The sequence below is a fragment of the Macrotis lagotis genome, chromosome 1, assembly GCF_037893015.1.
Source record: "Macrotis lagotis isolate mMagLag1 chromosome 1, bilby.v1.9.chrom.fasta, whole genome shotgun sequence".
Lineage (NCBI taxonomy): Eukaryota > Metazoa > Chordata > Mammalia > Peramelemorphia > Peramelidae > Macrotis > Macrotis lagotis.
The window spans coordinates 687,442,628-687,468,481 of NC_133658.1; the positions used below are offsets into that span (position 1 = coordinate 687,442,628).

General features: G+C 35.3%; 1 protein-coding gene across 3 annotated transcripts in view; it reads left to right on the forward strand.

The window, feature by feature from the left end:
* CHN1 (chimerin 1) overlaps positions 1-25,854 on the forward strand; it is a 279,856-nt gene that overhangs the window by 40,961 nt on the left and 213,041 nt on the right. For 2 of the 3 annotated variants that reach the window (XM_074215672.1, XM_074215671.1), the window contains exon 3: positions 16,166-16,204. In XM_074215672.1, the coding sequence (XP_074071773.1) occupies positions 16,166-16,204 (39 nt within the window). Of the gene's footprint in view, positions 1-1,555; positions 1,664-16,165; positions 16,205-25,854 lie in introns of those variants that run through there. The other variant, XM_074215674.1, reaches the window with a different exon arrangement.

Sequence of the window (25,854 nt, forward strand, 5' to 3'; positions counted from 1 at the left end):
AACCGAACAACAATGTAGAGTGCCCACAGCTGTATTTTCTTATTCTACTGTAGGTCTGATAAACATTATCTACTAAGATGAATATAGTTCCTTTGGACCAGCACCTGTATTGCATCTAAGTTTATCTCACTAGGTTACTTCTTGTTTTTTAACCTTTGGTAAATTAACAATGACAAGAAGGTGAACTCCAGAAACTTAGGAGCTCTAGAAATAAGTTTGGAAGGAGAAGTTTCTTTGCTTGGCTTTGAACTAATAACTTTATAGGATTTTCCTAGTTACTGGATCTTGAAGGGGTTTGAGAGATCACCTAATCATTTCATAGATGAAAAAGCAGAACTAGAGAGGTGAGATGACTCAATCAAAGACACAGATATTACTTAGAAGAGCTGCAGCTTGAATGGAGGTCCTCTGCTTCCAAATCTAGATCTTTTTTTTTGTTTGTTGAATTAAATTGATGGTGATAAACATCATCTAAAAGTGATCTCTTCTGGGATATGATTATCCTTAATTTCAGTAGCATTTTTTGACATTTAACAGCCTAGAGTGTCTGTGTGTGTGTGTAGAAAAAGGGGATCAATGTCTCCTCAGATATGCAGAGCCCTTTATTAAATCTCTAAACAGGCAGCACATGCTTAGAATTATTGGGCTTTGCTCATCTGTGGTTTGCAGCCACATTGCTTGCATTTCTGGCTTTGCTCTTTCCCACAGCTGTGCATTGCTCCCTTCTTTATTTGGCCCCAGCCTGATTACACAGCTCACAGCCCTCCTCCAAGCCCCCCAGTATTCCCCTCAGATTGTCCATTACTCCTCCTGCAATACACATACACACACACACACACCACACAGATACACACCACTCACACACATCACACACCATACACACACAAGACAGAGACACATACACCCCACCCCCTCCACACACACCACACACACACACACACACACACACACACACACACAACACCACACATACAAACATACACACACACACACACACACACACTCACCCCACACACACACCACGCACACTCACATACACATAGCTTATGGATCAACTTTCTGAGTACATTCAATTGAAAAGCATTGCTCTGAGACAGTTATCCATTATCTTGATATAGACTGAAAAGCCATTCTGAGCACTTATATCTCAGACTATGATGGTTTAAAAATTCAAGGTGAAAGAATCATCTCTTTCCCTCAAGATAAATTTGGGTTCTCGCAGACACCTGTCTTCTAGGTGCCAACTGCAGAGATGTAACTGAAGAGTCTTCATCCTTTCCCAGACTCTGGTTAGCTCTGGATGGTGCTGAAAGAGAGGTTTATTAACTCTTAAGAATTAAGCACTTTAAAACTGCTAGATAAATCCATGTTGAAGGATCCTGCAAATTCCAACAAACACATTCTGTGGTTAAATTCCCAGGACCAAGAATGTGACGATGGATTCCTTTTCTAAGGGCTGGGGCCCCAAGTGAGACATTCCTACAACTTTGGCCATGGGAGAAAGTACAGTCTTAGAGTCATTTGTCACAAGGAATAAATTACCACAAAACCAAAGAAAAACCCAGCATTTTCAACATATTCTTTAGGAAAAGATCTTACAAGGAGGGGCATTTATTGTCTCAGCTGCCAGAGGTGAGGAATCCTCAGGAATCTTCAGACTCAGGTATATTTCTTAGGAATAGAATCATACTTCTACTTAATGTTGCATTTTCCAATAATTTTATTTTCTAATATCAAGGCTTATACATTGAAATGAGGTATGAGGAAGGGTCACCAGAGTGATTGATTCATTATAGAAAAAGTAGCAATGAGCCTATACTTTTTTTTTTGCAAGGCAATGGGGTTAAGTGGCTTGCCCAAGGCCACACAGCTAGGTAATTATTAAGTGTCTGAGGTCGGATTTGAACTCAGGTACTCCTGACTCCAGGGCGAGTGCTCCATCCTCTGTGCCACCTAGCTGCCCTTAAGCCTATACTTTTTAATTGGTTATATCTAGAAAAGTTATCCTCTAGAGTTCAAAATTTGAGAGTCTATGCCTTTTTGGAAAAAAAAATCAACTTGAGTCCATGAAAAAAAGAAAAACAAAGGTGTTTTTTAAGTTTTGACCATTGCCAAATTGACTTTTCTACAACTACATTTTGTTTCTCCATTGTGTTGCCTGTAATAAAGGTTTATAAGGAAACCTATCATTTTAACTAAAGTAATGACTTTGATTTAGAACCATTTTTTTGAGGGATGAGATGTTGGTAAAATCCCTTAATTTTTTTCTTATGTTGCCTTCTTATAAATCTGGTACTTAAGCAGGCTATTGTGAGGACTCTCATTTAATTTGCCACAGTTAGGATGCATTTTCCTGTAAATTACTAAACTAGGTAGGGAGAAAAATCTCAGGGAGAATGGTATTTCTCAGTAGAAGAATTAATATTAAATGGGAAAAGAACTTTGGATTTTCTCCCCAGTACTTATGTGACTGGCAGGTTCTAGAACCTACCACTGTTTATCTTCTTAATTGCTAGACTGTATTGAAAGAATTAGAATAAGTAGCAGAGGTTTGTTTGCTTAGTCTATTTGCCGGGGCTGCCCAGTCAAGGAAAGGAAAAGTTTCTGAGGACTCTGATCAAAGGCCATGCTGGAGGAGTGAGGTTTGTCTGTTCCAGATTTCATTAAGAAGGCTTTGTCCACCCAGGCAGGCCACTGTGGGCCTTTTCTCATGTTGAGACGCAGAGATTTGCAAAGTTTTTGTTACTGGAGACTCTTTGGTGAAGGAAGACACATGTAGCACAGTGGCATCCTGTATTAAAATTTAACTCCCTTCTTACTAGTTCTGGGTCATTATTCTCTGAAGAATGAAAAATAATTAGCTTTGGTTTTAAAAATAGTTTATACTTGTTATAAGTGAATCATGACACATCAACTTCCAACTTAGAATAACTTTAAATGACTTTATTTTCTTCTGAGGGTGAACTTAACTGACCCCATTTGGTTGTGACTTTGTAGGAAGAAATTTTAATTGTTAGAGGTAAACCTTATCCTCTTCATCATTTACTGCGTTTTCAAAGGAAGGAGTTTTTTGGGTATGTGCTGTACCTATAAAATTAAGAAAACTCATTTTTTTGAGTTTCTCCATTATTCATGAGAGGTTTATTTTTTTTTAAAGCTTTTTAAAATATTTATTTTATCTTTTTTTGAATAAATACATTTCTTTTAATGAAGTAAACTAAATTTCTTTAGTTGCTATTGTCAATTTTCTTTACTTTTTATTAGAGATTAACACTTCTATTTCACTTTTCTAAAGAAAATTATTGATTTATATATTGACTATTTTTTAAATTTTAGGTATTTTCCTTTTAAGTAGATTTTCTAAACATTTTGCCATCCATATGTTGAAATGTGTTTCTGGGGTTACAGGCACCTGACTCTTTTAGTTTTATTGTCCATGTTTAGTGCAGAATGAGAGCAGTAGCAGTTGGTGGGGGGAGGGAGGTCAATTTTGAATATTTTGAATTTTGAGAGATTAAAAGAATCTAAAATGCCAAGTGGTTGAAATAGAAGAAAGACAACCCTGTCTATCACTCTCATTCCTGTGTAGTGATTAAAAAAAACTGTAACTTTTTAAAGCAAAAGTAATGAGAAATAATGAGCCCCTTACTTTGAATTTAAGTCAGATGATTTTTGACCAGTCTGAAAAAAGACTTGGCAAAACTTAACAGGTTTCCTGACTGAAAATTTATAAAATGTTTAAGCATAAGCACCAAAGGCTAACAATCTCAATTTAGAATTTTATTTTGTTTTGTTTTTTAAAGATTTCATTCTGTTCTAGAAACTTATTTATCTTATTCTTTTTTTAGTTTCTAAAACTGTTTAAATTTCCCCAGAAAAATTGTTCCAAACTGGAAAACGTACAGTATGGAGATTATAAATATGTATATGTGTGTATATATATGTGTGTACGTATGTCCTTCAGTTGGCAAAGAAAATGCATTATTGCTATAAATGTTTGTGAATATTGGGGAAAAGACCAATGACTCACTTATTCCCATAAAGGGTATAAAGAAGCTAAATAGATTCTCTCATCTGGTTAGTAGTTGCTATTAGAATTATTTAGTCAGTCATATAACTGAAGAAAGGTACTGCATCATTCTAGCAATCAGGGAACAGTGTTGAATGTGTAGAAGTTGTACTGTATATTATGCAAAACTGAGATTATACTGTATACAATTTCCATCACAAATTAAGATCAGGTCAAAACCTGCCTTTAAATATTGAGATCATCAGGTCATTCATCTACTAAGTGTCAGAGGGACCCAGGCTTCCTTATTCCAAGATGAGAATTGTACCTTCTGTGCTGCCTTGCCTCTGTAATTATTATGATCATGTTGAAATGCTTTAAAGTTCGATGGGTACATTTCATGAAAATGTTGATGAATGCTGATAAAACTTAACTTCTTTGAAAGAAAATGCAGTACCAAAAAAAAATTCAAAGATAATACAAAGATAAATCTTTAAAAGCAGTTCCTAACTGATAAACAGAAAGAACAATCATAGCAATAGTTTACATTTATAAAGCTTTTCATGGTTTATGTAGGAAACAGTTTCTTTGGTTGCTGTTGTCAGTTTTTCTTTTCTTTTTCTCAAATTAACAATTAATCTATTTCACTTTTTAAAAGAAAACAAGAGATTTATATATTGACTAGATTTGACTTTGATGCAGTGGTGTGAGCCACATTATCATTCCTTTGTGTGTGGTGTGTCTCCCCTCCCCTTTAAGATTCTAGCTTGATCCCTCCTCTCTTATCTTTCTCTTCTTTCTTGGTCATCTCATCTGCTCCAATAGTTTTGATGTTCCACAGTGGTATCCACTCTACAAAAGACACCAATTTACTTATAGAGGTCTATGGTATTTAGTCACAGTTTTTTCCTTGTTAGCTTGTCTCTGGTACATTTTAGAGATGAAGTTTAGGAAATTGTAAGTAATACACCTGGAATAGGCAGAGGAAGAACTTAAGCATAAGTTTTTTCCAAATCAGTCAAACAATCAATAAGCATTTATTAAGCACCAACCATGAACCAGACACTGTACTAAGTGTTGGGGATACAAAAATAGGCAAAAAGACAGTCCTTGCCTTCAAGAAACTTACAATCTAATGGATCGCAATCAAAACTCAGGTTCATTCCGCTATACAAGCTTATTTGTAGGGCAGTGCTTTGAAACTTGAAATAGATTTTCTTTTAGAAATAATGATATAAATGTTTCCTGTGAAGTTTTAAACTAGCTATGTAGCTAAAATACTCTAAATTTTGTAACAAAAAGATAATACATGTAATCACCTTTTAAATTTAAGAGTTATGTTAATATAGAAAGTAGAAGAAAACAATAACAATAGCTATAAAGTTTCAAATAGTTACAAAATATAGTTACAAAACTAATGAAACAATAAAGAAAAAGTTTTGAAATCTCACTTAAATGTTTACAATTGAGGAAAAAAATTAATGGAAGATAAGGGGATAGAAAACTCTGATGGAGATTCTGAAGGAAACACATGAACATTTTAAACAGTTTTAAAAATGGATGGAACTAATTCTTCTTATAGTTAATTTTTCAGGGAAACTTTGGGACTTTTCCTGAATAGAAGTGTGGCTGTTACCATTATTGATGTGATCAAGGGGTTTACAAATACAATAACTTCATTAGTCAACTATTGAGCATTTATTAAGTGTCTTTTGTGTGTTGTGTACTAGGCACTAGGTATATGAAGATGAAAATGAAATAATAATAATTATTAAATAATTAATAAAGCTTAAGTTTTTTCAGGAGAGACAACATGCATATATACATATATGTGTCTATATGCATAAATATTTTATATATGTATATATGAGGTAGGTACATATGAGGTATATATGTATATGACACATATATAAGAGTTAGGTAAAGGCATAAAGGATGGAATGCTACCAGAATTCAAATTTCCCCCTCAGAAACTTTCCAGTTATTGACTTGTAAACTGCTTATTGCCTTGACTCTGGGTAAATCAAATAACTTCTGGCTACTTTAGCTTCCTAATCTGTAAAATGGTGATAATAGCCGTATTTCCCAGGGCTGTTGCTAGGATAAAATGAGATTCTATTTGTAAAGCTCTTTAAAAATCTTAAAGTGCTATATAAAATGTTAACTATTATTACCATACAAATCATATACAAAGTAATTACAAGTTAATTTTGTGGAGGGTGGACTGGGGGGGGGGATACTAGCTCTTAATGTTTCACGTAGAAGGTATCATGATGTCCTCAACTTTTAAAGGGAAATATTTCCTCTCCTATCTCTTCTGAAAACTTAAACGATTAGTAATTCTTTCTCTCTTAGCATCAATTTCTCTTTTGAATGAATATTTCCCTGCTGCTTACAAACATTCATAGTCTTCTCTATATTTTAAAAACAAGCAAAAGTCTTCATTTTATTTTATATACTCTTAAGTTGCTGTCCTTTATATCACCCCTTGTTTGTTTTGTCTTTGCCAAACTGGTCATCTCCACTTCCCTTGCATCTGACCCCCACTATTCTACTAAAACTATTCATCTTAAGTTATCAGTGATCTTTATTTTCTTCCTCCTTCCCTCTTAGTTACCTCTGACATTCTATTCTATTCTTTCTTTCCTTCCACTACTTTTAATCTATTTTTTCCTGAATCTTCTCCCTTCTGATTACTCTTGTTCAAGTCACATTCATTCCTTTGTGTGTGGTGTGTCTCCCCTCCCCTTTAAGATTCTAGCTTGATCCCTCCTCTCTTATCTTTCTCTTCTTTCTTGGTCATCTCATCTGCTCCAATAGTTTTGATGTTCCACAGTGGTATCCACTCTACAAAAGACACCAATTTACTTATAGAGGTCTATGGTATTTAGTCACAGTTTTTTCCTTGTTAGCTTGTCTCTGGTACATTTTAGAGATGAAGTTTAGGAAATTGTAAGTAATACACCTGGAATAGGCAGAGGAAGAACTTAAGCATAAGTTTTTTCCAAATCAGTCAAACAATCAATAAACATTTATTAAGCACCAACCATGAACCAGACACTGTACTAAGTGTTGGGGATACAAAAATAGGCAAAAAGACAGTCCTTGCCTTCAAGAAACTTACAATCTAATGGATCGCAATCAAAACTCAGGTTCATTCCGCTATACAAGCTTATTTGTAGGGCAGTGCTTTGAAACTTGAAATAGATTTTCTTTTAGAAATAATGATATAAATGTTTCCTGTGAAGTTTTAAACTAGCTATGTAGCTAAAATACTCTAAATTTTGTAACAAAAAGATAATACATGTAATCACCTTTTAAATTTAAGAGTTATGTTAATATAGAAAGTAGAAGAAAACAATAACAATAGCTATAAAGTTTCAAATAGTTACAAAATATAGTTACAAAACTAATGAAACAATAAAGAAAAAGTTTTGAAATCTCACTTAAATGTTTACAATTGAGGAAAAAAATTAATGGAAGATAAGGGGATAGAAAACTCTGATGGAGATTCTGAAGGAAACACATGAACATTTTAAACAGTTTTAAAAATGGATGGAACTAATTCTTCTTATAGTTAATTTTTCAGGGAAACTTTGGGACTTTTCCTGAATAGAAGTGTGGCTGTTACCATTATTGATGTGATCAAGGGGTTTACAAATACAATAACTTCATTAGTCAACTATTGAGCATTTATTAAGTGTCTTTTGTGTGTTGTGTACTAGGCACTAGGTATATGAAGATGAAAATGAAATAATAATAATTATTAAATAATTAATAAAGCTTAAGTTTTTTCAGGAGAGACAACATGCATATATACATATATGTGTCTATATGCATAAATATTTTATATATGTATATATGAGGTAGGTACATATGAGGTATATATGTATATGACACATATATAAGAGTTAGGTAAAGGCATAAAGGATGGAATGCTACCAGAATTCAAATTTCCCCCCTCAGAAACTTTCCAGTTATTGACTTGTAAACTGCTTATTGCCTTGACTCTGGGTAAATCAAATAACTTCTGGCTACTTTAGCTTCCTAATCTGTAAAATGGTGATAATAGCCGTATTTCCCAGGGCTGTTGCTAGGATAAAATGAGATTCTATTTGTAAAGCTCTTTAAAAATCTTAAAGTGCTATATAAAATGTTAACTATTATTACCATACAAATCATATACAAAGTAATTACAAGTTAATTTTGTGGAGGGTGGACTGGGGGGGGGGGGATACTAGCTCTTAATGTTTCACGTAGAAGGTATCATGATGTCCTCAACTTTTAAAGGGAAATATTTCCTCTCCTATCTCTTCTGAAAACTTAAACGATTAGTAATTCTTTCTCTCTTAGCATCAATTTCTCTTTTGAATGAATATTTCCCTGCTGCTTACAAACATTCATAGTCTTCTCTATATTTTAAAAACAAGCAAAAGTCTTCATTTTATTTTATATACTCTTAAGTTGCTGTCCTTTATATCACCCCTTGTTTGTTTTGTCTTTGCCAAACTGGTCATCTCCACTTCCCTTGCATCTGACCCCCACTATTCTACTAAAACTATTCATCTTAAGTTATCAGTGATCTTTATTTTCTTCCTCCTTCCCTCTTAGTTACCTCTGACATTCTATTCTATTCTTTCTTTCCTTCCACTACTTTTAATCTATTTTTTCCTGAATCTTCTCCCTTCTGATTACTCTTGTTCAAGTCACATTCATTCCTTTGTGTGTGGTGTGTCTCCCCTCCCCTTTAAGATTCTAGCTTGATCCCTCCTCTCTTATCTTTCTCTTCTTTCTTGGTCATCTCATCTGCTCCAATAGTTTTGATGTTCCACAGTGGTATCCACTCTACAAAAGACACCAATTTACTTATAGAGGTCTATGGTATTTAGTCACAGTTTTTTCCTTGTTAGCTTGTCTCTGGTTTCTTTCTTCTCTTCCCTCCACTCCTGTGACAAACCTCCTTTACAGACCTCCAAAACTGGGTGTCCTTAGCCTGATGGCATTGAGGAGAGTGTGGGGACCTGGCTGAATGAATCTCTGCCCAGAGTAAGACTCGTGATAAATGAGTGATCCTGATTATATTTGTTACGCTTTTTTTGCTATGCATAGAAGCTTCCCCTAGAGAACTTTATAAAGAGAGGTCTTCTCTCCTTCCCTAACCTCCACCTAGTTGTATTTCCTTCCCCTAGTGTGGCTAGGCTGAATCACTGATATGGGAAACAGTGAAAGGGTCTCTAAAGAAAGACTGTAAGGCTCAAACTTGTGAGGTTGCTTGTGCTGGCATCTCCCAGGGGTAGGATGGAATGAACTGGGATTAAGGGCTCTTGAGATTTTAATTTCTCTCAAGTTATTTCATGAAACTTTTATCTTTTTTTTAAATTTCACTTTAATAGGATTTTACTTTTTCCCAATTACCTAGCATGAAAATTTTAGTATTCACTTTTATAAGATTTTTGAGTTTCACATTTTTCTCCCTCATTCCCTCCCTTCCCTTCTTCTAAAAGTAGTAGACTGTTTGATATAGGTTATACATGTGCTAGCATGTAAAATATATCCTTATTAGTCTCAGTTGTGGAAGAAACGGATCCAAAGGAAAAAAAAATTAGCATGAGAAAGAATAAAATATTGAAAAAATGTTCTTTGTTCTATATTCAGAGTCCATCAATTCTTTTATCTGGATATGAATAGCATTTTCTTTCATCAATCCTTTGTACTTATCTTGGATCATTGTGTGGCTAAGAAGAGCTAGGTCATTCTGAGATGAACATCGCACAATGCTGCTGATAGATACTGTGCACCTTCTGCTCATTTCATTTTATATCTGTTCATACAAATCCTTCTAGGTTTTTCTGAAATGTGTCTGTTCATCAGCTCTTATTGCACAATAGAGTACCATTTCATTCATCCATATCTTGTTCAGTCATTCGCCAATTAATGGGCATCCCCTCAATTTCAGTATTTTGACACCACGAATAGGTTTGCTATACCTATTTTTTCACATATATTATACTCTCCATGGAATACAGACCTAGTAGTGTTGTTATTGGATCAAAGGATATATACAGTCTGGATGACTTTTTGTCATAGTTCCAAATTGCTTTCCAGAATGGTAGGATCAGTTCACAATTCCACCAACAGTGCATTATTATCCCAGTTTTCCCACATCCCCTCCAACTTTTATCATCTTGCTTTTTTATCATATTATCTTTTACCTTGTTCAAAGCTTCTGTCTTCTGATGGGTTCAACTTTAGTTGATCTAGATTTGGTGCCTACTTACTTTCTCTTTTTTTTTTTTTGAGAATTTTTGGGTTTCAAAGTTCTGTGAAAAGTAACTTCTCTTTTAGCTGCCTTGGTCACTTTGCCATCTTATTGAATTGAATATTTGTTGAATTCTATCTTGAATCTTTCTTATTATTTCAGTACAACAGACGCCCTCTGTTTCTTCCTGACTTCTTGGTTTCTCTGTGCTTCTTTATTGAGGGATCAAGTTAAGCCTTCAGATCCTCAGATTTGGGGTTCATACTGCACACCTCCTACTGAACCAAAGCAGCTGGGAGATCTCAACTGATGGCCTCAGATTCTTTGATCTTCTGTTCTGGAAGGGAATGGCAGATTTGGGGATTACCTATTATAAAATGGACTGATTAGATTAAGACCCAAAGTACCTTTTGTAAGATTGGCATGGCAGGACAGCTAGGTGTCACAGTAGATAGAGCACTGTCCAGGGAGTCAGGAGGACCTGAATTCAAATCTGGTCTCAAGACACTTTATAATTACCTAGCTGTGTGACCTTGGACAATTCACTTAACCCCATTGTCTTAAATAAACTTTTAAAAAAGATTGACATGGCAGAGTGACATAAACCACAGGGTGAATTCCAGAACTCTGTGGGTTCATGCTTATTATCTAATTCCCCTAAACTATTTATGTTCTTAACTAGGGAAGGGGTGGATGAAGTAAGAACTAAAAAGAAAAGAGGAGATAAGGATGGGAGACACTAAAACTAAAATGGGTTGTGAGGGATTACAGAAGAGGGAAAAAAGCCAAGAGACCTTCTGTTGTGGAATTAACATAAAATGTGAAGAATGGAAATAGATTTATGTATTGTGATAAGAGTGACTGGGAAGGTAAGGGCTGTAGCAGCCCCATCATAAGGTCATATCTTTAGATCTGGAAAAGATTTTAGAAGTCATCCAGTCTAACCCACCCCTTTTACAAATGAGGAAATTGAGGTCCAGAAAGATAAAGTGATTTGTTCAGGGTCCATAAGTGACAGTGTTGAGACTCAGATACAGGTGCCTTAACTCCAAATCAAGTGATCTTTTCAGTGTTTCATCCAAGATGAACTGGCTAGTGAAGCACATAGCAAGAACCAGCGAGAATAGGGAGGAAAGGAAAAAAGATTCCCAGTGACTACAGCAAAGGAAAGGAAAAATTCCCAGCAGCATTTTGGTGAAGGAAACATAAAGTGGGACCAGTGACAGGAAGGTGAACTTTTGGACCAAGATGGCTAATTATATATATATGTGTGTGTGTGTGTGTTTGGAACTTGGGACTGGCCATATTTTAAAAAAAATGCTATTATACTTGGATTAAAAATGCTGCATGTATGTGGTGGTTGGGTGAATGTTTTTTCATACATGTAATTGTGTCAAAGGCAATAAGTTTACTACATTTTCTGTACTATTTTATTATTTTTAAGCAACTGAAGAATTATTATTGAGTCATAGGCTTTTGTTTTTGTTTTTGCTTTTGCAAAGCAATGAGGTTAAGTAACTTGCCCAAGGTCACCCAACTAAATAAATATTAAATGTCTGAGGTGGGATTTGAACTCAGGTTCTCCTGACTTCAGAGTCAGTGCTCTGTCTCCTGTGCCACCTAGATGCCCTGAGTCATAGACTTAATAAAAAATCAATTATGAGATATTCCTTTCTTTTATATGAGGTTTGTAGTTGAGTTTTCTGACAAATGCTAAAGAGGAGGTGGTGAGAATCCTTGAACTTCTCTTTGGAGGTAGACTAGCAATATTTGGTGGTTATTGGCTCTTGTTCACTTAAGAACAAGCTGCTGCTTTTATTTTAAAAGAGCACACTGTTCTCTTTCTTGTACCTTTTAATTTCCATAATTCTTTTGCTATATATACCACAAGATGTATGCCACTCCCTTGGGAATAAGGGACTTGCTAAGGAAAAAAATGGTTTGAAGTTTTGAAGAAGAATTTCTGGTGAATTTAAGTCATGAGATCCTTTAGACATTCCTCAATTCCTTTCCAGCCTTTTTATAATTTATGTTGATTGGGGCAAGATGTAGGGATTTATCCTTGATACCATCAGTTAGCTTACAGTATTTTACTAGTACAGGGATGATGACTTTAATTTAATTATCTTAAAAATTCTTATGATACTTTAGTTTTAATTCTTCTTTCACAACATGACTATTAAGGAAATATGTTAAACAGAATTGTACATGTTCAACCTTTATTAGATTGCTGGCTACCATGGGGAGGGAACATGGAAGGGAGGGTGGAAGAAAAATGTGAAACTCAAAAGCTTGCAAAAGGATGAATGTTGAAAACTATATTTGCATGTAATTAGAAAAAAGAAAGCAAATTGTTATGATACTGCATCTCTCTGAAGCTTAGCTCTGTGATCACTTTACCTGCTAAGATCTGGCACAATGGAGTGGCTAGGGTGCTGGTCGGGAGGGGGCTAGTTTCACACCTTTGTCATATTCCAGCTGTATGAATTGAGGCAAGTCACACAAGTCACATTATTGGACCTCAGTTTCCTCATTTGTAAAATAAAGATAAGCCTTTAGTACTTACCTCAGAGACTGTTTTGATTATTAGCTAAGATAAAATATGAATGGTACCTTGAAAACCTTAAACTATATAAATGGTATATATATATATATATATATGTATATATATATATGAATGAAAATTTTTTCATTATTGTTGATATTACCAAAAACAGCTGTTATAAAGACTTTGGACTAACACTTTATTCACAGAAGCCCTCATTCAGAGCTTTTTTATTATTATTTGACAAAAAAAAGAATAATGTGGTTAGTTTCTAAATCAATAACATGTTCGGGAAAGGGACTGCTAGTGCTAGGTACATCAATAATACCAAGAGCTGCTATTTGACAGTAAGGGAGGAGATAGAAAAACTCCCCAAAACAGACATAAGAACTCAAAAGCACAGCAATCTGTAATTTAGCCCTACATAACTCAGAAGGTCCTGAAAGCATCATAATACAATAATTAATTTTTTTAATCAAAAAAGGGTGAGATGTCAAAGAAATATGGAATTTTTATTAGAAGAATTTCCACCCAGAATAGTTTGTTAGAAATAGTTTAGAGAGTGGAAAACTTAGCTATCCACTAGGACTAATTGCCAAATAGTTCAGTTTAATAGTTTAATTATAGAGTTGTTATGAAGAATTCATAAAATTAGGGGGAAAATCAGATTTATATGCTAGCTTATAGCAAAATTATGGTTTCCTTACTTTGAACTTCTATCAACTCTTTGTCAGTTGTAGAACATTTCTAACTGAATTAATGATATTATCAGATAGTTCAGTTCTGTTCTCACCTTAAAAAGTCTTCCTTTAGAAGATACTTCTAAAGGTTAAATTTAGCTTTAAAATATCTTATCTTTTCAGATTCCTTACTTACTTTCCATCATCTTCAATCTGTTCTTATCCATTGACTCTTTCCCTTCCCTCACAAAAAGTGACATATCATCCCCACTCTTTAAAAAGACAAACAAATATATAAACCTCTCTACCTTGTCCATCATTTCATGATGTTTTCCTCCATCTTTTCTTATTTTTACTTATTTACTGTGAGGTTTTGTCTGCTTTTCTTGAAATCTCTTACCTGGCTGACATTTTGTATTCCTTGTAGATAAATAGTGCAACATAGAATACCTCTTATGTGGATAGATATTAGTTTGGTCCCAGAGCAGCAACTTATAATAAGCTTCTGTAGTACTCTAATTATGAATTTAGGAAATTGAATCTCTTTATTTTATTTGAAAATAAAAAAAAATAGGATGAAAGTCTTTTCCGTAAATAATTTTTGGTGGGTTCTTTGAAAATTTAGCTGTCATGAGAAGGAATTTGTTGGATCTTTTTTGTTGTGTTTCTTTCAAAACAGTTTTTTAGCTTGAGGCTGTTTGACAATTGGCATTATTCATAACATTTTTACTCTCAATGATTTCAGTTGTCTTCTTGCTAAGCATATTAGGGATTTTCTTTCCCTCTCTCATTCACAGCATTCTCCAGAGCCAGTGCCAACAGTCAGGGGTATAACTATATTGGCATCCCACCACCACATCTACCTCCCCCCCCCCAATCCCTCCTCACTAACTGATTTTGACTAACTTCCAGAGCATAATTTTTGTTAAGAAGATTTGCTGGACTTTGCTGATGAAGGACCGATTTCACGTCATTCTTTCCTGGTTCTTCCTCATCTGTACTACCTCCTTGCCTTTTTTATTTTTTAAATTGGACTTGTGATTTTATGGGTAGAAAGAACTAAGCTACGAATTGCAGATTATGAACTGTATTCCATGTCTGGAATGGTTTACCTTCTCTGCTCTGCCTTACAGATCTCCCTGACTTCCTTTAAATGCCAATTAAAATATACTCTTTTACTGGAAGCCTTCCTTAACTCCTCTTAATTCTAGATCGAAGATTTTTATTTTTTTTTCATTTTTCATTTTATTTTTATTTAGAATTCATCACTAATATCATTTAATAATATGATAGGTTCAAATGACATAGTAGACCACAATCTTTAAAATGAAATAAAAAGTAGAAGTACTTTTCACAAGTACTTTCCCAAGTATATTATCATACTAGGTTTAAAAGGCAATACCTGTATTCTTTGGTTTTTATGTTCTGTAATAGCAAAAAATTTGCCTATTTATATGTTGGTAAGAAATCCAAAAGTAGTTCCTTTATCTTCTTTCAGCCTTCTTTGTTAGTTTGGTTTTTTTTTAGGTTTTTGCAAGGCAAATGGAGTTAAGTGGCTTGCCCAAGGCCACACAATTAGGTAATTATTAAATGTCTGAGGTTGGATTTGAACTCAGGTACTTCTGACTCCAGAGCCGGTGCTCTATCCACTGCACCACCTAGCCACCCCCTTTCAGTTCCTTCTTAATCAAATCTACCTTTGTATAGGAGAAATCATCATAGGGAGGCCTTCCATAAATTTCTAGAATTTACTCTAAATTACAGTTTAAAGGCATTTATGTTGAGAGCACTGACCTTTTTATTTGTCCTGTATATAGTTTACTTTGTATATATTTGCTTGTTTTCTCCTCTCATTAGTTTGTAAGTTCTTTGAGGGCAGGGAATGTCTTTGGACTTTTTGTATCTCCAGTGCTTAGCACAAGCTCAGTAAATGTTTATTTTTTGATTGAATGGAGTAGATAAAGACTTATCCACAGTCTCCTTCTCTGTACCTGCCCTATCTGACTGCTCTTTTTAATCGAACCAGGTTGGAGATCATTAGCTGGGAGCTGGGTTGGAGATTGTGTTTTTTGTTGTTCAGTTGTTTTCAGTCATTTCTGATTCTTCATGACCCCATTTGAGATTTTCTTGACAAAAGTACTGGAGTGGCTTACCATTTCTTTTTCCAACTCATTTTACAGATGAGGAAACTGAGGCAAATAGGGTTGAATGGCCTGTCCAGAGCCACACAGCTAGTAAGTGTCTGAGACCAGATTTGAACTCAGGAAAATGAACTTTCCTAATTCCAGACCTGGCACTTTATCCACTAAGCTACCTAGGTGTCTGAGTTGGGAATTCTAGCTTAACCCAGAGCTCTAGGGACTGAGTCCATCAATGCAGTCTCCCTTTTTCACACTTTTTACTCTGGTTACTTGCCTGGAGGTTAAATTTGTAATTTTGAACTGGAACAATGACCACTGTAATTTCTCCTTCAATTTTCCAAGTTTTACTCCATTAGGTATTCTTTTAAATACCTATTAGATAGATGAAATAATATTTCAAATGCATCATTTATTAAAGATTTTAAAAATTCCTTCCATAATCTGAAATTTGACTTAAAGAATGATATATTATATATGAATTTGCATAATGAATATTATACTAATGATCTTGTTTCAATGTTTTTCTTTCAGATACAGATGAATACAGACCTCCTGTATGGAAATCTTACTGTAAGTATGAAAATAAAAATGAAAACATATTGGCTACACAAAATGTATTAGTATAACAAATACAACAGAAGCAACAAATAAAAAGTTAGTTAGTCTTAGTCTTAGAATTTTTTGGATTTTGATATATTTATTGAACAAATAGTACACAGAAGGAGGATTTAAGTTTTCATGGTAGTTATGATTATGATGGAACACAGCCATCACTGCAGGATTCATTAATGGTCTACATTTTTGGAAAGCTTAGAATTCTGCAGTGGTCATATCTGAATCACACTTGCACATGTGCACAGAACTTGATTTCCATTTGGCTGATTCAGAACTTCAAATGGATCTAATGGGAAAAAGGGAAACTAAGAATTCAGTCACATTAATTTCTTTTAAAATTTATTTTATTTTTAATCCAGAAAATAAAACAAGCATTTCCATAACATAGTATGAGTAAGAGAGAGATGATTGCACATGAATCTGCAAGTCTATTATGTACAACTTGCTGATTCTTTAAATATGTAATAAAGTTATGTAAATTTCTATATCTTTTTCTCTTTTCTTCTCTCCTTCCCATCCTAGAAATGGCAACCATTAGGCTTAAATATATCTATAGACATCTATAGATATAGATAAAAATAGAGAGATATATATGTAAAATCATTCTCTATGTACTTCTATTTGTCTCTGGATGCAGATAGCATCTCCTTTTATATGTTCTTTGTAATTAATTCAATTCCTATTTTCTTTTCATGGAAGATGGAAACCTTACTGCAGATGGCTCAAGATGGGAAGAAAAGGAACAATGAGTCAAAAATGAAACGTACATGTCATTTAGGAATAACCTTTCCATTAGAACATGAACAGAAGCATATTGAGTACTGCATTTGTCATACCTCTTTTCATCTTGCATATTTTTTAATGCATATTGAATCCTCTTTATCCCAGGATTTTTTCACATTCTTAGAGTTATGATGATATGTTTTGTTTGGTCTGAACTTACAATTTCATTGGTTTTGAGAACTTCTTTAAAAAGTTCCCTCTCTGCTTATCAGCAACCGTTATTTTATAACTCATATCCCTGGAGATTTGCCTGGGGCCCTATTTGCCTTTTGGGGTAAGTGGTGGCTAAATGTTGAGTAGGAAACTGACTTTCTAGCCATTCTGCCATGTTGACTTTCTAGGAGGCTGTTCATAGAAGTAAATATAAAAATACAGCTAGAAAATTAGTCCCCATTCGGCCATCCCTTCTTGATTAATAATCTCCCCCTGAATCAACTGACCTTTTGATCTATTTCAAGGATTAAGAGCGATACCCTTGGGAAAATTGGTGAATACTTGAATATATGTGCTTCAAAAATAAAATGTACAATGAAAGATGTCATATCGTATTAGCATACAATTTTTTTGTTGTTGTTGTTGTTTTTTTTTTAGATTTTTGCAAGGCAAATGGGGTTAAGTGGCTTGCCCAAGGCCACACAGCTAGGTAATTATTAAGTGTCTGAGACTGGCTTTGAACCCAGCCAGGTACTCCTGACTCCAGGGCCAGTGCTTTATCCACTGCACCACCTAGCCAACCCTATCATACAATTTTAAAGGAAAAATTGCTCCCTCTCAAATCAGTAAGCACTCGACACTTTATTCATTCTAAGAATTAATACATAAATACCATTATAATCTAAATTTTGTTAAAGATAAGATAAAATAAACAAATTTTTGTATTTTAGTTTCAATTATCAAACATTTTCTCAACATTTGCTATGAAATCTTGCTTCTGATTTTATGTGGATTCATTTTATTTTTTTATTTTATTTTTTTCCCAATTGAAGGACATTTACTTGATTTCCAATTCTTTGCCACGACAAAACAGGGCTGCTATGAATATTTTTGTACAAGTGATGTTTTTACCCTTTTTCATCATCTCTACAGGGTATAGACTGAGGAGTGGTATGCTGGATCAAAGGGTATGCACATTTTTTTTTTACAAATAATGTTTTTTGTACATTAATAAAATATTCTTGTTTAAGAGTAAACAAAATACCCCCTCTCCCCCCCAAAAAATATAGACTTGCTTGAGCAATAAAGGGGAGAGAAAAAAAATTAAAATTAAAAAAAATAAAATAATAGTAATAATTGTAAGTACGGCCAGGTGGCACAATGGATGGAGCACCAGCCCTGGAGCCAGGAGCACCTGAGCCCATATCCGGCCCCATACACCCAACAATCACCCAGCTGTGTGACATGTATGCCACCCTAACTCCACTGCCCTGCAAAAAACCCTCAAAAAAGAAAAAAAAAAGACCCAATATAAAATAAAATAAAATAGTAATAATAGTAGGGGTGGCTGGTGGCAGACAGAGCACTGGCCCTTGAGCCAGGAGCACCTGGGTCCAAATCTGACCTCAGACACCCAATGATCACTCTGCTATGTGGCCCCAGGCAGGCCACTCAGCCCCATTTGCCCTGCACCCCCCCCCAAAAATAATAATAATAATAATAATAATAATAATAATAAATGTGCTTCAGTCTGTGTTCCAACACCTACAGCTCTGTCATGGGTGGATCACATTCTTTATGATAACTCCATCAAAAAGTTACTTCCATTTTTCACTGTTGCCATTGCTGATCGCAACTCACTCCTTTCATATTTCTCCACTACCATGTACTATATTTTTCTCTCTCCTTTCACTCTGACTCTGCTGTAGGGTAGCTGAGTAGCACAGCAGACAGATCCCTGGTCCTAGGGCCAAGAGGCCCTAAGCCCCACCACCACCCCTTAGGCCCAGCATCCACCTGGCCCTATGGTCCCGGACAGGCCATCCAATCCCAGCCCCTTGCAAGAAGTAAAAAAGAAAATGTGTTATATTTTATATTTGACCACTCTCCCCCCATGGTCCATCCTCTCCTCCATCACTCACATCCCCCTTTCCTCCTGTCCCCCTCCTCTCCTTCTTACTTCAGATGCCTATACCCCATTGAGTATATATGCTGTTTCCTCTCCTAGCCACCTCTGATGAGAGTGAAGATTCCCTCATTCCCCCTTGCCTTCACCCCTTCCATAGCATTGCAATAGCTCATTGTAATAAAGAAAAATCTTATTATATGAAATATCTTGGCCTGTTCCCCCCTTCTCCTTTTTCTTTCTCCCATTACATTTCCCTTTTTTTCCTATTGACTCCATTTTTACACCATATTTTATCTTCAAATTCAGCTTTCTCCTGTGCTTCAACTATAAAAGCTCCTTCTACCTGCTCTATTAACTGAGAAGGTTCATGCAAGTATTATCAGTGTCATTTTTCTATACAGGAATACATACAGTTCATCACCATTAAGTCCCTCATATTTTACCCTTCTCCTCCAATCTGTATGCTTCACCTGAGTCCTGTATCTGAAGACCAAACCTTCTGTTGAGCTCTGGCCATTCCAACAGGAACATTTGAAATTCCCCTGTTTCATTGAAAGTCCATCTTTTTCCCTGGAAGATGACATTCTTTTTTTGCTGGGTAGTTGATTCTCAGTTGCATTCCAAGCTCTTTTGCCTTCCAGTATATTATATTCCAAGCCCTATGAGCTTTTAATGTAGTTGCTGCTAAGTCCTGTGTGATCCTGACTGCAGCTCCATGGTATTTGAATTGTGTCCTTCTGGCTGCTTGTAATATTTTCTTTTTGACTTGGGAGTTCTGGAACTTGGCTATAATATTCCTGGGGGCTGGTTTTTTGGGATCTCTTTCTCAGGGAGATCGGTGGATTCTCTCTGTTTCTATTTTGCCCTCTGCTTCTAGGATATCAGGGCAATTTTCCTGTAGTAATTCTTTGAAAATGATGTCAAGGCTCTTTTCCTGATCATGACTTTCAGGTATTCCAATAATTTTTAAATTATCTTTCCTAAGTCTGTTTTCCATATCAGTTGTTTTTTCAATGAGATGTTTCACATTTTCTTCTAATTTTTCATTTTTTTGGTTTTTGAAGTATTGAGTCCTGATTTCTGGTAAATTCATCAATCTCCCTGAGTTTTATTTTTTTGTCTGAAGGATTTGTTTTCCTCAGAGAGTTTTCTTATCTCTTTTTCCATCTGGCCAATTTTGCTTTTTAAAGCATTCTTCTCCTCAATAACTTTTTGAACTGTTTTATCCATTTGACCTAAGCTGGTTTTTAGTGTGCTGTTTTCTTCAGCATTTTTTTGGATTTCCTTGACTAGGCTGCTGACTTCATTTTCATGTTTTTCCTTCATCTCTCTCCTTTCTTTTCCCAGTTTTTCTTCTTCTAACTCCCTCATTTGATTTTCAAAGTCTTTTTTGAGCTCTGTCATGGCCTGATCCCAATTTCTGTTTTTCTTGGAGTCTTTAGATGCATGAGCTTGTGTTTCCTCATCTTCAGACTGAGTATATTGATCCTTCTTAGGATCATAGATAATGTATTTCTCAATGGTGTTCCTCTTTTTTCTCTGCTTGCTCATTCTCCCAGCCTAAGCCTGTTTTGGGGGTGCTTTCTGAGCTTTTTGGGACACTCCCACCAGGGTCTCATTGTGTGAGGCTCTGTCCTCCCTCCTGGTCTGTGAATGATCATATGCACCCCCCTTTGCTATGGGGCTGAGGTGGAGGAGGGTCCTGGTGTTCTATGGGGGACCTAGACTGCCATCAGGATCTGAATGTGTTCAGAGCCCCAGAGTCCTGTTCCAGGGGCAGAGGACAGAGCTCAGCACTCTCTCTCTTCACTCCCCTCCCTAGGTTCAATGGACTCATGCCCTGGGGGCTCCTGCTTACCAGCTCTGCCTGCTTCTGTTTCCTGGATCTGGAATGCAGTGGCTTGCTGTGTGCCCTGAGGGCTGGGCTTCATGTGCTCGCTCTGGCAGAGGTCCCCCGCTGTTCCCCCAATTTGTGCCTGGTGCTCCCCGGGGCGGAGCTCAAGAAACTCCCCCGCTGCTGTGAATCTCAGCTCCCAGTGTCCTGGGACTGCCTCCGGGAGGCTGAAGTTCTTTCACTCTGGCAGGAGGCCCCTCCAACCCTGGGGAGCAGAGCTTTTCTGCTCTTTTTCAGTTTACCTTGAATAGGAGAACTGCCTCACTGGGTCCCTCTGTGGGTTCTGTCTCTCGAAAATTTAAAGTCCTTAGTTTCAAAGATTTATGAGAGAGCGCCTAAGACAGGATCCACTCTTGTCAGCATCTTGGCTCCGCCCCTGTGGATTCATTTTAAATAAACTTTTTCTATTTATTTTATTTCTATTTTTAATTTTTTTCTATTTGGTTAATTAGGACTGGAAATTTCCTACAGAGAATGCCTACTAGGAAAACATGTTATTTTCATTTCTCTCATCTGATTGCTAAAGTCTAGTCTCTCTCTCATCATTTAGCATAAACTTGGATTCCCCCCCCCAAGTACTAGTAATCTCTAAATTCACTTCTACATCTAAGACTTAGAAATCTATTGATCCCAAGATGCCAATAGTTTAAAAACCTCAAAAGAAAAAAAAATAAAAAGCTAGTCTGCATTACTTATAAATTTGAAAGCAAGAATACTTTGAAGTAGTTAAAATTCAAACAAAAACCACTTTAAGAAACTGAAAGAAGAAATTGGTATTTTAAACAGTCTTTTAACATCTTTACATTTATCTCAAGTACCTAATATTCCTAAGGTTCTGAAGACTAGACTAAAAAAGAGGAGCTAAATTTTGCTTCTTACATTATGGTGGCTATATGGTCCCCAACCACTTATAAGTAGATATATAGTTTTCTGGGTTAAGCTCATTATAGTAAATTAAATACAAACAGTTAATAAAAATTGCTATAGATGTTTTTTCATCTATCTATAGAGTGTGTAGTTCAAAGGATATCTGGGATAACTAATGTACTCTACATAATTTTTGTCTCATAGTATGATTGTTTGGAAGCCTAATTAATATTATTTTAGGCATTCACTGATTTTAAGTCACCATTTTTTTCTTTTCTTTCTTTTTTTTTTGGTATGATAACTGGCACCCTTCTTTTTACTCAAGGTAAAGCTATTTATTCAGCTTGTAGAGTGTTTTATGACTTTTGTTGAAGTGTGGTGTATACTTTCTCCCCAAGAGACTGTTGATTGGTCCCTATAGGAGGTGCAATTTTCATTTTTAATATTTTCTTCCCATCCTGCCTCCTTCCCCTCCCTCCTTCCCTTCCCTTCCCTTCCCTTCCCTTCCCTTCCCTCCCCTTCCCTTCCCTTCCCTCCCCTCCCCTCCCCTCCCCTCCCCTCCCCTCCCCTCCCCTCCCCTCCCCTCCCCTCCCTTCCCTTTCCTTCCTTCCTCCTTCTCTCCCTCCTTTCCTTCCTCCCTCCCCCCCAAGTGTAATATTATGTTTTAGATCATTTGAAAGCACAGTATGGCTGTAAGTAAATCCCACTAAGCATACCTTTTAAAAATATCTGGCTTAGTTGAACTTTTAAGAAAAGATGAGGCAAAAATTTCATTAATTTAGTCTAGTAAAAGAAAAACTAGCCTCTGAAGTAGTATGACAAAGAGTAAAATGCAATTATGTTATGTATAAAGATGTACAGTAAGTTGAACAAGAAAAGCAAAATTTTTCTTATAAGATCTTTGGGAGTTTTTAATTTTTTAAAAAAATTTGTATTTTTTTCATCCATATACACTTGTATATTTTTAAGTTACAAAATTTCCTTCCACTCTCCCTTCCACCCCCTCTTCCCTCAGCAGCGAACAGTCAGGTTAGCATTGTATATACATATTTTTGATAAACATGTTTACAGATTAGTTATTTTCAGTATGAAGAATTAGGATTAAGAGAAAGAGATATATAAGAGATAATTTTTATAAAGTGTTCATCAGATTCTGAAGGATTGTTTGTGTGTCTGTGTGTGTGTATGTGTGTGTGTGTGTGTGTGTCTTTTGTTCTGCTTTATTTTTCTTCCTCTGGATGGGGATAACATTGGCCATAGCTGGTCTAATACAGTTATCCTAGCTCTCTGAACTGCTGAGAAGAGCTGCTTCCATCAAGGTTGTTTATCTCACAATGTTGTTAGAGTGTACATTGTTCTCTTGGTTTTACTCTTTTGGGGAGTTTTTTAAAAGGCATATTTAAAATAACATGTTTGTTCATATCCAGTCAAAATTGAGGAGCAATAGGTTTGAAAGAAGATTAAACTTCTCACATACCTGCTCAATAATAACAATAATATTGAAATAAAAGCATCCAAATATAAGAAAAAGAGTTAAAAAACAGGAAATAATGAATTCATCAAAAATAGAAAATATGCAAAGTGATGAAAAGTGTCAATACAATAAAAAAAATACCACACAGCAACTGAAAAAGATAAAATGCCTGAAGCAAAACAGATGGGAAGAAACAATGCAGGATAGATAAATGACATACCTACAGAAATTAAACTAAGAAATTAGTGAGAAAAGTTCAAATAAAAGTTGAAGAAAGTTAAAAGGAGAAACACAAACTTGAATTAAAATTGTTAAAAAAAACATCTGGAGGAAATATCACAAACCCTAATTATAGGAATTTCCCAAGTTTCTGTCCTAGTCACCCTCTACCATCTCTTTCTTAATACTCTTATAGGTTTCTGTGGATTTAACTATCAACTTGAAGGACATGACTCACATCTATCAAGACACCCTAATCAATCAATCAATCAATCAATCAAATCAACAAGCATACATTAAACATCTGTTATGTATAAAGTACTTTGCAAAGTATTGGGGATAAAAAAGCAGAAATGGAACTTAATACCCTTAAAAAACTTATAGTTTATGAGATGAAATATATATATTCTATTTTACTTGTAGCTTGATTCCATTCCTTTCCATTTCTTCTTCTGTGGCCCCATTCCCTTTGACTTCCTAATTTTCTTTCCTTTTCATAAAATATTGACATTATATTAACCACATCCTCTCTTTAACATTTAGCACAATACTTACTGTTAGGCTAATTGTCATAATTTTAAATGGAATCTTAAACCACCACTACTATAATTGATTAAATACCTATTATTGATAACTACCAAGAATAGTTACAAGATGAGCATCTGAGAAGGATTTAGATTTTTGAATAAGGAAGAAAAGACAAACATTACAATTTTAATATTAAATATAATTGTCATAAACTTTGCAATAAAAGACTGGATGAAAATGTCACTCAACAAGCATTCATTAAGACAATGTACCAGGGCCTATACTGGGAAAAATATTTACCCAATACAGGGAGTGTTAGAAACCTTTCTTCTCAGTCATTTTTAGAAGTATCATAAATTATTAAATGGGATCCAGTTTCCTTCTAGCTGTTTGAAATTCTAATTTTAATGCTTTGCCTTAGCCCCACCCCCATTCTTCATCTCCATCCGGGAAGTATGAGACTGATGGAACACAGGAGATTCTTTTATCTTATATATGACAGGGCCTCTTGATTCAAAATTGGCTTACCCCTTGGAAAACTGTATAAAGAACTAGCCTTGAAATGTGGAAAATAAGATATTGTCTCTTACCCTTTCAGTTTCTAGGAATGGGAAGAGGTTGAAGAGAAGGGAAGGAAACTATGATGTGACTTGACCACCACCATAGTCAGCTCTTCATGACATGGATCTTCTGCACTCTTTTCTCCTTTTCACTGGGCTAAAGAGCAAATCCTCCTAATTTCCCCCTTCCCTTTCTTTCATTACAAAGGCTAGAAGAGAAGAGTTCTTTCTGTTCTTCTGCTCTTCATTCCCCAGTAGTCTGGTGACTACTTAGCAGGCCTAACTGGACTCAGAAGAGATATTGATTAGGAATCAATTTATATCCTCTTTTTAGTATGGACACATGATTTTAAGGTGGTGAGAGACAGCATAGCATAGCATAGCATAGCAAGAAGATGTTGGGTTAAGAGTCAGTTATAATGAAGTTCAAGCATACCCTCTGATGTATACTGGCTATATAACCATAGTCAAGACTTTTAACCTTACAGTGCTCATGACAATTTTCTAAGACTATAAGCTCTTACATCATAGATTTTAGAATTAGTTGGGACCTTGGAAATTATATGATAAAATCCTCTGTTTTTATTGATGAGGAAATTGAGGCACAGACACTTAATTTGCCCAGAATCACAAAGGGAGTTAGCAACAGATTCAAAATTTGAATCCAAGTCTTTTGGATTCCAAATATGTTGACACATCAAATTTGTCTCCAGAGTTTTCCTACATTGATTCAGTAAAAATATTAGTTATTAAGAAATGTATTTTCATTATATTGCATTTATTGCTATATACATATATATATATATGAAATAATTAGTCCCCCATTCATATATGTATTTGATGGTCCCCATGGTTCAGCTCACCATGCTTTCTGAAAAAAAATACCTATCTAGAAGGAAAGAGTAAAAGAGTTGAGCGCCCCCAGGGCAGACCCCTTAAGAGCAAAAATTTATACCCTTGTTTATAAGCATATTTTTTAAAATGAAGAACAGTGTAGAAATATAGAAAAACTTATATAAAGCAATGCAGAACAAAATTAGCACAATAGAAAGTATACATGCATTAACTACAATTATCTGTAGGAAAAGGAATAAAGTCCAAGATGGTAGAATTTCAGATGAACTTCAAAAAAGACTACAAGGAGGAAATGCATTTATTTATTTGCCTATTGTCTGTTATTTGATTCTACTTTTTTAATTCTAAGAGTTTCATGTGGGA